This window comes from Carcharhinus amblyrhynchos, chromosome 2 (assembly GCF_965287045.1).
Source record: "Carcharhinus amblyrhynchos chromosome 2, sCarAmb.v2.hapA, whole genome shotgun sequence".
Taxonomy (NCBI): domain Eukaryota; kingdom Metazoa; phylum Chordata; class Chondrichthyes; order Carcharhiniformes; family Carcharhinidae; genus Carcharhinus; species Carcharhinus amblyrhynchos.
The window spans coordinates 125,198,147-125,213,880 of NC_137325.1; the positions used below are offsets into that span (position 1 = coordinate 125,198,147).

The window sequence follows — 15,734 nt, forward strand, 5'->3', positions numbered from 1 at the left end:
CCCGACTAGGGGAGGGGCTATACTGGATTTAGTGTTGGGAAACGAGCCGGGGCAGGTGGGTGAGGTAAAGGTAGGCGAACATGTGGCGAACAGTGACCACAAGTCCGTCTACTTTAGGATAAAAATGGAAAGGGACGAGTGCCGTCCAAACGGGAGTGTGCTGAACTGGGGAAAGGCGAGCTATAGCAGGATTAGGAGGGAGCTGCAGCAAACTGACTGGGAGGGACTGTTAGCTGGCAAGTCCACGGTTGGCAAGTGGGAGGCTTTTAGGGACAAAATGAAATGGTTGCAGGGGAGGTATGTTCCGGTTAAACGAAAGGATGGGAAAGGTAGGATTAGAGAGCCGTGGATTACGGGGGATATTGAAGACTTGGTCAGGAAGAAGAGGGAGGCGTATGTTAGGTCAACACAAATGGGTACGGAGTGTGCGCTGGAGGAATATAGAGAGAGTAGGAGGGAGCTAAAAAGGGGAATTAGAAGGGCGAAGAGAGGGCATGAGATGGCTTTGGCTGGTAGGATTAAAGGATAATCCTAAGGCATTTTATTCCTATATTAGAGGCAAGAGAGTAGTTAGAGGGAAAATTGGTCCTCTTAGGGACAAGAGTGGAGAGTTGTGTATTGAGTCGGAGGGAATGGGGGAGATCCTGAATGAATACTTTGCGTCGGTATTCACGAAGGAGAGGGGTTCGGAATCGTGCGGTCTCTTGGAGGGAGTGGAGGTTCAGTTGCAGGATATAGTTATTACAAGAGAGGAAGTGCTAGGGCTTTTAGGTAGCGTAAGGACGGATAAAGCTCCGGGGCCTGATGGTATTTATCCCAGGCTGCTTAGGGAGGCGAAAGATGAAATTGCTGGGCCTCTGGCGCACATCTTTGTCTCTTCTTTGGACACAGGTGAGGTCCCAGAAGACTGGAGGGTAGCAAATGTGGTCCCGTTGTTCAAAAAAGGTAGTAGGGATAACCCTGGGAATTATAGGCCGGTGAGTTTGACGTCGGTGGTAGGGAAGTTAATGGAAAAAATACTTAGGGGTAGGATGTATGAGCATTTGGAGCGTTGCGGTCTGATTAGGGATACGCAACATGGCTTTGTTAGAGGGAGGTCTTGCCTTACGAATCTGGTGGAATTCTTTGAGGAGGTGACAAAAACGGTTGACGATAGGAGAGCCGTTGATGTCATCTATATGGATTTCAGTAAGGCGTTTGACAAAGTCCCTCACGGTAGGCTGGTAGAAAAGGTTAAGGCGCATGGGATACGAGGCCAGGTAGCTAGGTGGATTGAGAACTGGCTGGGAAATAGGAGACAGAGGGTAGTTGTGGAGGGTACCTTGTCGGGCTGGAGGCCAGTGACCAGTGGTGTGCCGCAGGGCTCGGTACTGGGACCTCTCCTCTTTGTAGTCTACATAAATGACTTAGAAGAGGGCGTAGGTGGTGTGATCAGCAAGTTTGCTGATGACACCAAGATGGCAGGGTTGGCGGGTACGGAACTGGATTGTCAGGTGATACAACAGGATATAGATAGGTTGGTGCAGTGGGCAGATAGGTGGCAGATGGCATTTAATCCTGACAAATGCGAGGTGATGCATTTTGGACGGAATAATGCAGAGAGGAGCTATGTGATAAAAGGTAGGCCGATTAGGAGTATAGACATACAGAGGGACCTGGGAGTGCAGGTTCACAAATCCATGAAGGTTGCGTCACAAGTGGAGAAGGTTGTTAGGAAGGCTTATGGGATGTTAGCCTTTATAGGAAGGAGCATAGAGTATAAAAGCTGCCGTCTAATGCTTCAGTTATACAGAACGTTGGTTAGACCGCATTTGGAGTACTGCGTCCAGTTCTGGTCACCTTATTACCGGAAGGACGTGGAGTCTCTGGAAAGGGTGCAGAGGAGGTTTACCAGGATGTTGCCTGGCATGGGGGGACTGGGTTATGAGGAGAGATTGAAGAGACTGGGGCTATTCTCCTTGGAAAGACGGAGATTGAGAGGGGACATGATAGAGGTATATAAGATACTGAAGGGAATAGATAGAGTTAATAGTGAGAGACTGCTCCCTAGACTGGGTACGAACACGAGAGGTCATCACTTAAGGGTGAGGGGGGGGAGGTATAATTTGGAGGTAAGAGGAAGGTTCTTTACGCAGAGAGTTGTGGGGGTCTGGAATGCGCTACCGAGTAGGGTGGTGGAGGCAGGAACGTTGGACTTGTTTAAGATGCAGTTAGATAGGCACATGAGTGAAACAAGAATGGAGGGATATGGTAGGGGCTATTAAATAGGGTTAAACCTCGGGAGACACCGGAAGGGCAGGCTGTATGATTAATATTTTTTGTCTTTATTCCACAGGTGGAGGTCCACCTCGTGTCAAGCGAGGGGCATGCACACGGTGGGTCGTGCGTGGGCTGCTCTTGGAAGTCCAGGAGTGGCCTAGTACTTCATGTCGGTGTGTGTGCTTGATCCTGGACCGATAGACGGGCGCCACAACAGCTCAGTGACTAGCACTGCTAGCTGTGCAGATACATGGATTTGGGCCTGTGTCTGTGGGAGTTTGCGCATTCTCCCTGTGGTTGCGTGGGTTTCCTCCGGGCGCTCCGGTTTCCTCCCACACCCCAAAGATGTGCTCTTAGGCTAATCGGTTTCCACCAAATTGACACTATTTCTTTCCTGAATCTGACTGAGTAGGGTCCCATTCGTAGACATGCAGGGTAAAATAGGTGTAGGGTGATGCGGCGGCACGGGCTCGTTGGGCCGAAGGGCCTGTTTCCCGTGCTGGGTTGTTCTTTGTTCTTTAAAACCCCCTACCCTTCTGGGGATCATATCCCTCTATTCCCATCCTATTCATGTGTTGTCAAGACACCCCTTAAAAAGTCACTATCGTGTCTGCTTCCACTACCACCCCCAGCAGCGAGTTCCAAACAGCGCCACCCGCCCGCTCCCCCCCCCCCCCACCCCGTGCAAAAAAACTTGTAGATAGGAAACAACAAAAAAATGTAAAAATAAAATTACTAATTGCTTTCCATCTTTCTGGACAGTACCCAGTCTTATCATCATCCCACTGAGGACTGGTGGAACTCGTACAGCAATATGTGCATTTGTGAAACCCAGTCAAGACTGACACTAAAATCCATTTTCTAGCTGGCTGTCAAGCACTCCACTGCTAGCACATCCAGAACATCTTTGCATCATCAATTAAATGCATTGACTTTGTTATATACTGGGTCTTCGTTGCACAGTTACACGGAAGGTTACAACAAGGAAACAAGGCACTCAGCCTACCCACAGGCCTTCTCCCACCTTGTTTCAGCCCAGTCTATCCACTGTCAAATTTACCAGCCAATCATTTTTATTGTACCCTACTGCAGAACATCCAGTCCTGCTGCTTTGCAGTCACTTAATAACCTATTATAGACTATAAATCCCATCTAATGAGCGGGATTCTCCGGCTGAGCTTGCCCCAAAACCCGAGAATTCTGCCTGAGGTCTATGAATCTACGTGTGGTCCACTCCACACCTGCCACAATTCCTGTAGTGGGCAGGACGGGAGAATTCCCCCCGACGTCTTTGGTTAATTACCTATTAATAAAAAACACAATCGCTGGAAAGAACAGGTTGCTGATTAATTTCAAGTATGGATCGTGGAATTCAGATTGACTAGTCATATGCCTAGTCTTGAAACACCTGTCCTTGTCCGATTCCCGCAATTTGCCATGCTGTCATACTGGCTGAATGCAAATAGCACTGTTTCCAAACTCTTTTCCATCAATGTGCTTTTAATTTCAAAAGGAGCTCACAAGTTAAGCTCTTTGAGGCAGTCTTTCACTGTTATTTTAGTAATGTGTTGAAATTTTAAAGAATCTATTTTCAAAAGTAAAATTGTCTTGTTCAATGCGTGGAGATGCTAATTCCATATCAAACATTAAAAAGGTGCAAATTTTAAACATAATCGATAGATGCACAAAGCTCAGCATCTTGGAGGAAACCAAATTATATGGTTTCAGTATCAATCACTATTGTTACGATCCGTTACCACTGATTTGAAAAAATTTCACGTCTTCTAAAACATTCAGAAATTTGACAGTTTTTTTTACAAAGCCAACAGTAATTTAGCTGTTGTGCGAATTACATATTTGTAACAGGGTGTAGGAAAATTAATAGATGGGATTCACTATCTGAGTTGATCAGTTTGGGAACAATTATTTACGTGATGTGACAGGCAGTTTACTGCTGAAATAGCACTTAGCAGGGTTAGTTATCCCAGCTAGATTGCCTCCTTTGGACTGTATGAAGATCAGGAAGAGATCTGAAGAGCACAATTTACACAGCTGTACAAGAGGATTGTTTTCAGGATAGGTTTTCAGAGGACAGCACGGCGACACAGTGGTTAGCGCTGCTGCCTCACAGCGCCAGGGACCCGGGTTCAATTCCCGGCTTGGGTCACTGTCTGTGTGGAGTCTGCACATTCTCCCCGTGTCTGCGTGGATTTCCTCCGAGTGCTCCGGTTTCCTCCCACCACCCAAAGATGTGTGGGTTAGGTGCACTGGCCATGCTAAATTGCCCCTTAGTGTCTGAGGATGCACAGGTTAGTGGGGTGAATATGTGGGTTTACTGGGAAAGGGCCTGAGTGGGACTGTGGTCAGTGCAGACTCGATGGACCTATTAGCTTCTTGCACCGTAGGGGTTCCATGATTTTTGAAAATTGTTTTGTAGTTCGGCCAACGTGAGTGTTCTTTGTATACTGAGTAGATTTTCTTTCATACATTTGGCAAAGCTTATGATCGGGAATTACATTTGATTTCAAACATATACACAGCATTTTACCATGTTTCAGAGTACAGAAGAAATGCAGCACCTACCTCAAAGCCACCAATCAGCATAATAGCACTGATGTTATGTAAACGTATTTGTTCAGCAATGGCTGCTGCGTTCTTTGCAGGGAGGGTACTATGACATATGAACAAATGAAAGATATATCACAAACAGGGGCAACTGATTCATAACCAGTCACAATGTACAGCATTAAGGATACATTTACATAACTTCTGAATTGTGGTGAAATAAGCAAAAGAAAAATCAAACATGCCTCAAATTGTCTATCAACAAATTGTTTCAACTCCTTTGCCCAACCAGAGATCCAGAAAAGGTGTAAGTAAAGTTGTCAGAGTCACCACACTCTTTCCACTTCAACTCTTCTCCAACCTCTGCCAAAAAAATGCCTTAAAGCCACAAACATTTTTAGGTTCTGGACTCACTTAAATGCAACAGGCAAAGAGGCACTCTGTTGCAGTTTGAATCATACAACCCGACAGTGCAGAAGGAGGACATTCAGCCCATCAAGACTGCACCAATCACAATCCCACCCAGCCCTATCCCCATCTCTCCTTGCATCTACCCTATCTAGTCCCCCTGACACTAAGGTGCAATTTAGCACTGCCAATCCACCTAACCGCACATTTTTGGATTGTGGAAGGAAACCAGCGCACTGGGGGGAAATCCACGCAGACATGGGGAGAACGTGAAACTCCACACAGACAGAATGAGGAATCAAACCCGGGTCCCTGGTGCTGTGAGGAAGTGGTGCTAACCACCGTGCCACCCCTTCATTGTTTATGAAAAAAACTAGGAGATCAGCTGACTCCTGCACCCAGCCAGGCAATACAAGAAATATCTTATGTTCTTCGTCATAAGTTATAAAACCCTAATTTGGACTGAAAACAAAAGAAAAATGATCAGGAATTACACTCTTAAAGATAAGAACTTATTTGTAAACTTTGTTATCTCATGAGGAAGGTTGAGCCTATACTCAATGGAATTTAGAGAGATGGTCTCAGTGAAAGATAAAAGGACTTGATAGGCAAGACAGGATAGAGCTGAGAGGATGTTTCCCCTGAATGCGGGGTTGGGGGGGGGCGGTGGTGGGAGTGGATCTAGAACTACACAGCACAGTTTCAAAATAAGGGATCTCTCCACTTAAGGCAGAGATGAGGAGAAATGTTCAGAGTTCTCTCCCCAAGCGTGCAATGGAGGTTAGGTCATTGAATAAGCTCAAGGCTGAGTTAGGCACTTTTTTGGTTAACAAGAGAGTCAAGGGTCATAGAGAACTAATCCTAACCCATCAGATCAGTCAAGAGTGGTTCAAGGGACTGAATGGCTTATCCTACTCCTGTTCCTTATCTAAATGAACCACCCCAATTGTGAATGAAAAAAAATCTATAGACTCAAACTTTGATCATTAATAACTGGATTGAACAAACCCCTTCCAATAGCAGAAGAGTGCATGTGAAACCACATTGCAATCAAACTTCTTCTATTTCTCAAGCGATGGCATTTGAGAATACCAATTTACATTATATTCACTCTGGATTAAACACATACACTCTGTTTTTAGCACTGCATTTACCGTTTAGTGCCCAAAAGGGAACCACCTTGGCCGACCCAGCCTCCAACATCGCCCCACTTTACTTCTTTGATCTGAAGGAAGAACAGAAAAGAAGTCATTGTAATATATTCTGTACCTTTTCAACTTATCCTATTCTTTACAGTTTCCTTGGCTTCAACTTCTCCCATGCTAAGCAATATGTCCCAGTTGTGAGGCAAAGCGTGGAACATACCACCATTCTTTAGTCTTTGTTAGAAGCCAGTTATCAGCTGTCCAAAACTGGTTCAATACTGAACAGTTCTAAGAGACTGCTCACTGAGATTGGGAACTTGCTTTATTTATTTGTCTCATGTTAAATCACAGGCATCAACATATGTTCTAATAGTTTGAGGTAGATGAGGTTATTAAACAACTCCACATGCAAATCTGCATCCAAAGTCCTCTTCATAAGAGACTATCTCAGTTGAGGCTGTGCTATCTACAAGTTATGGAGTCACATGTTTGAGCCAATACTCCATTTAAAAACAAACCAAGTGGATCCTTCAGGTGCCATTCCAGTTTAAGCTGCATTTTATGTCTGAAAAATAATGAATTAATCCACTTGCAAATCATTTTATAAAAGCAACCAAATCTAGGTAAAGTAGAAATATAATTAATAATGTGTTACATTTCATATTTACTTAGTTGAGTGGTCTTTGAAAATCACATCCATTGATGTCAGCACCCACCAGTCTACTCACTACCAATTCCTCCACACAAACACATTACAGCTATGGGAACCCTAAACATGAAGTCATACACCTTATTTCTATCAAAACAACTCAACTGACTCAAAAGTAATCAATGATAAGCAACTGACCTTAAAAAATGACTGACTATTTCTTGAAGAACATTGACACAGTAGAGGACAAGGGTGAGGCTAAAATCCAGGGTCATATTTACATTGACTGCAGCGTCGTATGGCAAATCTTTCACTCATATTACATATGAATAAGAAACAGAGGGAGAAACATTCCTCCTAACATTGGCGTCCACTTTGTAAACTGATCTACTTGCAGCTTTAAGTAATCCGGTGTACGCTAATAGTACTAACATTTCAATTCAACTAAGTGGCAATGTCAAGCAGATCAAATCTAAATGGCAGAGCGTCAGACTGGCTTAAATGGAAAGCTGCAGCACAACTAGTATGTCAATCAGGTTAAAATAAAAGCCTAAACCATTTAAGCCTCCCTGATAAGTCAAAAGAGCAGCAAGATCTTTTCTAGGCTTACTACAGGCACGTTGCCAATTCATGCCTGAAGCAACCTGCATCCTAATGACAATCTGTCTGCTCAACTGGTACCAAATTCAAATTCTCAATACCATGACACGTTTGGCATTCGATAAACCAGATGGCATCAGTAATGGAGTTTGGAACACTTTGGTCTAACATGGTCAGATACACAGCAAAACCCCATCTTGTTCAATTCCAAGAATGCATCCCAACTCCAACTTTACATCAGCACCTATTCTGCATCAATATGAATTTGCACTCTTGTAATAGGTAACTCTACAGCTTTTTTAAGTGAGTCTGTGATTCATATTAGTTTGTGCTCAGTGGCATGCTTCTTTTCACTTTGCTCCTGGAATGTGGGTGACGCTGGTACAGATGTTATGCATTTCCCATCGCTAGTTACTCGAAAAGGATTTAAACAGCAATAAACATAATAAACATCATGGAAGTGAAGTCACAGGATTGTGCACTGAGTAAAGGATTGTGCACTGAGTACCTTCCTCCCTTCCATAATGGCAAGTCAACTGAGCAATGAGATAGTTTCATCCAAAGCACAGAAAATTTTAGTATGAATCCAGGATCCCCAAAAAGCATTATACTCTCTGTGAGAACATAAGAACATAAGAAATAGGAGCAGGAGTAGGCCATCTAGCCCTTTGAGCCTGCCCCGCCATTCAATAAGATCATGGCTGATCTGTCGTGGATCAGTTCCACTTTCCCGCTTTCTCCCCATAACCCTTAATCCCCTCTCTTATCAAAAACCCATCAACCCGCGTCTTAAAAATATTTAGCGAGGCAGCCTCCACCACTTCAACGGGCAGAGAATTCCAGAGATTCACCACCCTTTGAGTGAAGAAGTTCTTCCTCAACTCCGTTCTGAACCGCCCCCAGTATGTTAGCGTGGATAGAGGATTGGTTGTCAAATAGGAGGCAGAGAGTGGGGGTCAACGGGTGCTATTCGGATTGGCGGATGGTGACTAGTGGAGTGCCCCAGGAGTCGGTGCTGGGGCCTCAGCTATTTACCATTTATATAGATAATCTGGAGGAGGGAACCGAGTGCAGGGTGTCGAAATTTGCTGATGACACCAAGATTGGGGGAACGGCAAATTGTGCGGAGGGTGTGGAGAGTCTGCAGGAGGATCTAGATAGGCTGGGCGAATGGGCCAGGGAATGGCAAATGGAATTTAATGTTGGCAAGTGTGAGGTGGTCCACTTTGGTAGGAAGAATGGTAGGAAGGACTATTACTTACGGGGCGAAAAACTGCAGCAGGCGACGGTGCAGAGGGACCTCGGGGTCCTTGTGCATGAGTCGCAAAAACCCAGCTTGCAGGTGCAGCAGGTGGTCAGGAAGGCGAATGGGATGCTGGCCTTCATAGCGAGGGGGATTGAATATAAAAGTAGGGAGGTCTTGCTGCAGCTGTATAGGGCATTGCTGAGGCTGCAGCTGGAGTACTGCGTGCAGTTTTGGGCGCTGCACCTGCGCAAAGATATTTTGGCCTTGGAGGGAGTGCAGAGGAGGTTTACTTGGCTGATACCGGAGTTGAGGGGGTTGAGCTATGAGGAGAGGCTGAATAAACTGGGCTTGTACTCGTTAGAGTTTAGAAGAATGAGGGGAGATCTCATTGAGACGTATAAGATGATGAATGGGATGGATAGGATAGAGGTGGAGAGACTCTTCCCGCTCAAAAAAGACAGTAGGACTGTACATACTTGAATTTGTACCAATGATAATTGCAACACTTAATTTTAGTTTTATTGCCACTATGCACACTCCATATTATATTTGTGCTTTTACTTGAGCACTGTATAAAATCAAATAGTTTGAAGGTGGAGAGAAAGGTCTCAATATCTTACAGCAACATGGGTTGTAATGTGGCGCTTGAAGGTAGGGAGAGAATTAGCAAAGTGAAATGGTTATCTAACTGGGTTCCCAAATATTGAGGGTTGGTCTCTATAGAAATGACACTCATACAAATGCCCATTGAGTTCAGGTACTCTATATAACTTTACAAATGTACAAAATTTGTCTCATTACCTTAAGCACGAAATTATAATCATTTTGTTATGATGGAACAAGCAACTTCTTTTGATATAATTATTTTGACAAGGTGTGATGGAGCCGATTAGGTATATTGCTGGTGTGTCTTCACAATAATTCCAAACCTTCTTGTACATAGTCACAAGTTTACAAACTTGTGCAAAAATGAGAGGTTCCATGAAATTGAACAATTCATCCATTTCACTTTGGAATGTATGCAAGGCAATTATTTTTTCCATGTCTTTTCTTTCAAAGTACTGGTAATACAGTTTTCGGAAAGGTGAAAAAAAACACATGACATAAACAAGTTTAGAAAACTGGGTAACTCACCTGCCCTTTCATAAAACCATCAAACCCATCAGTCACTGCCAACATCCTGTGACCTTCGGAGATGCCGGTTCTCACTGCAGAGCGAACAGCTGCATTCATACCAGCTGCTGGGGCACCCACATTAAGGACTGCCACAGTGAAATTGCTCTGAGGATAAAAAGAGACAGGAAGAACAGGAGTGAGGTTGGACATTTAGACATCCATGAACAGGACAGCACACAATGTGATCTGATTTATTCCAGCACTCTTACAGTTTCAGCTAACCACTGTAATATATAATGCAGTATTTATAGGACAGAAACAGATCTATGCCACACGAAGGATACTACCCCCATCTTTCTTCATACTCCTTCAACATATCTATTCCTTTCTTCATCGAACACTTTACCAAACTTCTCCTTAAATGCATCTCTGCTATGTGCCTCAACCATCCTTTGTGATAGCAAGTTTCACATTCTAACCATTTTTTGGGGTTAGGAAGTTTTACTTAAAATTTCCATTTGATTTCTTAGAGAGTAAATCAAATCGATGATCTCTAATTTTATTCTTCTCCACAAGTGGGAACATTCTATGGCGACTCTACAAGAATCTTTCATAATTTTAATGCCCTAACTATATCACCTATCAGCCTTCACCTTTCAATAGAAAAGGGACCCAGCCAGTTCCATTGAACCATAGAATCCTCACACAGTGCAGAAAGAGACCACTTGGCCCATCAAGTCCACACTGACGCCTCAAAAGAGCATCCCACCCAGGCCCCAAAATCCCGCAAACACACTGAGCCACCCAACCCACACATCCCCGGACACCAAGGGGCAATCAAGCATTGCTAATCCACCTAACCTGCACATCTTTGGACTGTGTGATGAGAGCAATTGAAAATTGGTATGGGCATAAAATGGGCTGCTGCTTTACTGGCCTTACACTGCAGTATAAAGTTGGGGCATTCCACGAATATGTACAGCTTTGAATTACTATCTTGAGTTTTTACTGCCTTTTAGAAATGGTAATCACTTGTCATGATGATTATCAATTCATTGTGGACTTACACAAGGCAGCTCTCCTTCTGTTTTCCTGTGTGATAATGACTTGTAAATGTTCAAGTTGTTCTCAAAACTCCTGCAGATAGAAATGACAAAAAAAGCAGACTAGACTCATATTTCAAAACAAGATATGAAAGTTTAGTCAACATTACTAGTGACAACTACATACACTGTCACAGAATGCTACAGTGTAGAAGGGGCCCTTTAGTCATCACATGAAATGCCCTGACCTGCCCACCTAATCCCATTTGCCAACACTCAGCCCATAGCCTTGTAAGTTATGGTATGTCAAGTACTCTCCAGGTATCTTTTTTAAAGGATGTGAGATATCCCGTCTCCTTCACCCTCCAAGACAGTGTATTCCAGGCTGTCACCACCCACTGAGTAAAAAGGGTTTTCCTTAAATCCCCCCTAAATCTCCCACTCCTCACTTTTAACTTGCGTCCCCGCTATCTGACTCCTCAACTAAGAGGAACAGTTGTTCCCTATCCACCCTGTCCATGCCCCTCATGATTGTGTTGTAAATTAAATTAAAAAGATATACTAACAGAATGAGAAAAAAAATTCTCTGAATATGGATAATGCTTGATGCAATCCTGGCATCCTATGTTTGAATTAATTTTAAAAAAATAGCATGTTTAGGTTTAATGCAGCTACAAGCCCTTACATGAATAGCATAAGATTAAAAAGTAGGCCAACTATGAGCTGGCAAATCCATCAAATTTCACCAAGGTGCTATCTTGTTATTATTTAGTTTTGTCCTGTTTATTATACACAGGTTTTACTATCCAGCCTTAAGAATGTTATTAGTATGCAAGATTCTATGAATGGCCCAAAGGTGTAAGCTGCTGATCTGCATAATGTACAGGATATAGGTTCTAAAGTGAATCACTGTATGAAATAGGATTGCAAGCAATCTGGTTCAACCCCAAGTGTGTGACCATGTAATTCATGGTGAGGTATTTCATGGCAATGTGTTGGTGGTGGTGACAGAAATCATCAGCTTAAATCTTTCCATGTTTGATAGAAAGATATTCTGGTACATCTAGGATTTTGAACAAGTAATCTAACAGCACAAAGGCAGCAGCGGGGCTGAATGAGATGGTGAAGGAGTAGAGCCAGGTTAGGCAGCATACATGTGGAATCTGATGTCTTCTATTCTATGTAAAATGTGTATTCGCACCTTTACGTAATATATTGTATAATTAACCAGTAAACACTTCTTAAAAAAATTACTGATCAATCCCATTCGACTAAGGTTGTACATGAATATTGCATCCATGCAAACTATTTAACAGACGCAAAACTGACAATTTAATTGATAATATTCACACAATGAAACTTATACGATGAAATGCAAGCCATCTTTCTCCATGGATATACTGATGAAAGACAAGGCACAGGGGCCATAAAGGAGGAGGAGCACGGGAGTCCTTGACCTTGGAAGAAAGTATTGTCTCCATGTCATGCCACCAGGAATTAAAGTTTATTTATTAGTTACAAGTAGGTTCACATTCACATTGTAATGAAGTTACTGTGAAAATCCCCGAGTTGCCACACTCCGTAGCCTGTTCAGATACACTGAGGAAAAATTTAGCATAGCCAATGCACCTAACCTGCACATTTTTGGACTGTGGAAAGAAACCGGAGCACCCGGAGGAAACCCATGCAGAAACTGGGAGGATGTGCAAACTCCACACAGACAGTGGTCCAATCCAAGAATTGAACCCAGGTCCCTGGCACTGTGAGGCAGCGGTGCTAGCCACTGTGCCACTCAAAACTGGCATTGAGAAAAACAAACTAATTAGACAGATTGTACAGATTCATTTTTATTGGACGATATGTAATAGAGGTGATGGGGGTGTTGCCTGACTGCTAAGATGGACCCTGCATCACCTCTTTTAGAGAAGGCCCACTGAATTAAGTACCACTCGGGCACTTAACTCGATAGTGGCAGTAAAGGCCTGGGGTGACTCTCAATAGGCATCCTCTTTCCTAATTCCAGATCCCTCAATCAGGCATTAAGTGCTTTGAAACAAGGGACAGCCCCCTCCTCCTACCCTCTCTCATTGTTTTAAATTAAACATCAAGGTGCACTCAGAAGTCTGAAGACCACACACCTCAAATTGCTGCTGGAGCCGCACCTCATTATCTGGCTCTCTGAAAGGTGCCATGATTAAATGTTGAAGGAAATACGATGAATAAGGAGGATATGCTGAACGTGATTCAGAAATTAGCCTTTTCAAGTTGGTTTTGTGATTTGCACGACAGTTGTCAAGTCAGCATTTACTGTGCAACCCTATTAACCACACACTGTGCATAAGACCAGACCACGTAGCAATGACAGGTTACAATCGCTGAAGCACATTAACCAACGTGAATCAACTGGGACTTGATGATAATCAAGCAGATCAATTTTTGAGATACAGAATATGACTTCCTGTCCTCAAGGTCACTGGTCCAATACCTTAACCATGAGCCTACTGACATCACTAACTAAATGCCAATCTAATTAGATATGACAAAATTCAACTTCAACATTGATTCATTTCTATATCATTAGTCTCGAGGCAAACTGCAACTGGGTGATTTTGCACTGCCTCCCACATCTGGCAAGAGGTGGCTCATGTGTCCATCATGGCTGATGTGCCCATCAAGCTGGCTGCTTTTTCCTGGAGTGTGTTGAACTTCAAATGGTGTTGTAGCCACACTCATCCAGCAAAGGAAGAATATTCCATTTACACTCCTGACTTTGTGCCTTGTAGATATTGGATTGGTTTTGGGGAGTCAGGACTCGAGTTACTCATCGCTATTTCTATATCATGCCTGTTTATAGAAATAGTTTTACTTCATACAACAATTCAGCAGATCACCTGTAGAGGTATAAAATTGATACAATATTCTTATTTGGACGATACATGATGTTACCAGATAGCCGCAATATTAAAGATGATAGTCATTACTTCAGTTGTTTACAGCACAGAAAAGGGCTTTCCTGTGGAGATTTTATAATTCAAGATTGGCAAGCATATTAAAACTTTTTAAAAATGTATAATTACAAAAAAAACACAGCTAGCTGACATATTCTTCTTACTGAATTCAGTATCAGACTCCAATAGGAAACTCACATCATCCTTCTGTTGACGGCGCAAAACACAACCCACTGCTTTTTTTGGGACAGAATCAAAACTTTGCCTTTTCTTTTTAAGGAAAATCCTGCCCAAAATTTGTTCCAATGTACAACATACATTTTTTTTTAAAATTAATTCAGAAAATGCTGCAAACAATCAGCAGATCAGTGTATTTCCTGAATTATCTGTTTGTACTTCACATTACCAGCAACCACAGCATTCTGCTTCCTCGGTGATTAGTTCGAGATTAGTCACTGAAAATCAGTTCCATTACCAACACTGAATTTTTCTTGGTGCATACAAGAAATAGTGTTTTATGAGTAAGCGTGCCAAACGAAGTCTTTCTGAACAATGTAATCTAAAATATTATTTTATGAAATTTATTCTGCACAAGCACTTCTATTGCCAGACCACGTGCACCAATACATTTTGAATGTATTTTGTTGTGCTACACATTTGACAGCCTGCATTGATTAGCTGCAAAACCGAAGGTCACTAGATAATAACTCATAAGCGTAAATCAGAAGATGCAGGGGGCAAATTCAATATCCCCTCAAATAGTCACAAGAATTGCTACGCAATTAGCCCACGCTCTTTAAATGTGACCTGCCCATTCTTGTGATCTGAGCACCAGCTAACACTACTGTGCAATATAGCGATGATATAGGGAGCTGTTTAGTGAGTGGTTAGCCTGAAATGCTTGCACTCTTGCAGAGGAAGTGCATTGTGGCTGGAGCAGGTGCTGGCAGTCACACAGGAAGTGAATCTGCCCTGATATATGGTGCAGAGTGGCACAATACGGGAGCGTGAGTTCTAACATATTTGGATGCTGCACTGGAGGTCATGGAAGAGGAAGAGCGGTGTGTTCCAGGAGGTCCTCCAGGCACATGCCCAATAAACAGAGCAGTATCAAAATTTGTTTTAGTGGTAGCTTTTATTTTTATATTGTGGACAGACAGACAATATGATGGTCAATAACAGAGATGTTAAGGTGCAGGATCCTTGGTCAATAGGCAATTGAAGTTAGGGTTGTGGTAGCTCACTGCAATAAATCCTTCAGGGGCTACTCATTACATAGCTGATGACAAAGGCCATCCCCTCAGGTCAGCATGCAGAAAATCACTGTGTATCTTGATGTCCACACTGCAGGGCTCCTCCAAAAGTAGCTCAGTCAGCTAACAAGTTGGGTCGAATTCTTCCAAGCCCCTGGGATCAATGGCAGGCCTGGGGAAGAATGTGGCAGAAGACCCAGCAAATGGTTTGTCATCGGTGGAAATTTACAGCGGGCACCTCCAATGGTAGGGCAGAAAACCTGGTCGAGGCTGACATGAACCTCATTTGCATCCTGTTAATGAGATGCATATTAAGGTCTGATCTCCACCCCTCTGCCAGATTTTTCATGATGCCAGTGGAAAACATGCTGAAGTGAAACCTATTTGGAATTGTGGTGTGTAGATGTCAGGGGTGGGGGGATTTACAGATGGATCTTCCACAGTCAGGGTCCTGGAAAGGGCCATCTTTCAGCCTCTGAATGTACCAGGAGATCCGCATTCG

At 43.2% G+C, this 15,734-nt stretch overlaps 1 protein-coding gene across 4 annotated transcripts in view; it reads right to left on the reverse strand.

Moving 5' to 3' along the window:
• Positions 1 to 15,734, reverse strand: part of LOC145358429 (ATP-dependent 6-phosphofructokinase, platelet type-like) — a 123,693-nt gene that overhangs the window by 29,612 nt on the left and 78,347 nt on the right. For all 4 annotated transcript variants that reach the window (XM_080212503.1, XM_080212522.1, XM_080212513.1 and 1 more), the window contains 4 exons: positions 11,056 to 11,125; positions 10,007 to 10,153; positions 6,387 to 6,457; positions 4,843 to 4,930 (listed from right to left, as the gene is read on the reverse strand). In XM_080212503.1, coding sequence (XP_080068629.1) covers positions 4,843 to 4,930; positions 6,387 to 6,457; positions 10,007 to 10,153; positions 11,056 to 11,125 — 376 coding nt within the window. The remainder of the gene's footprint in view (positions 1 to 4,842; positions 4,931 to 6,386; positions 6,458 to 10,006; positions 10,154 to 11,055; positions 11,126 to 15,734) is intronic.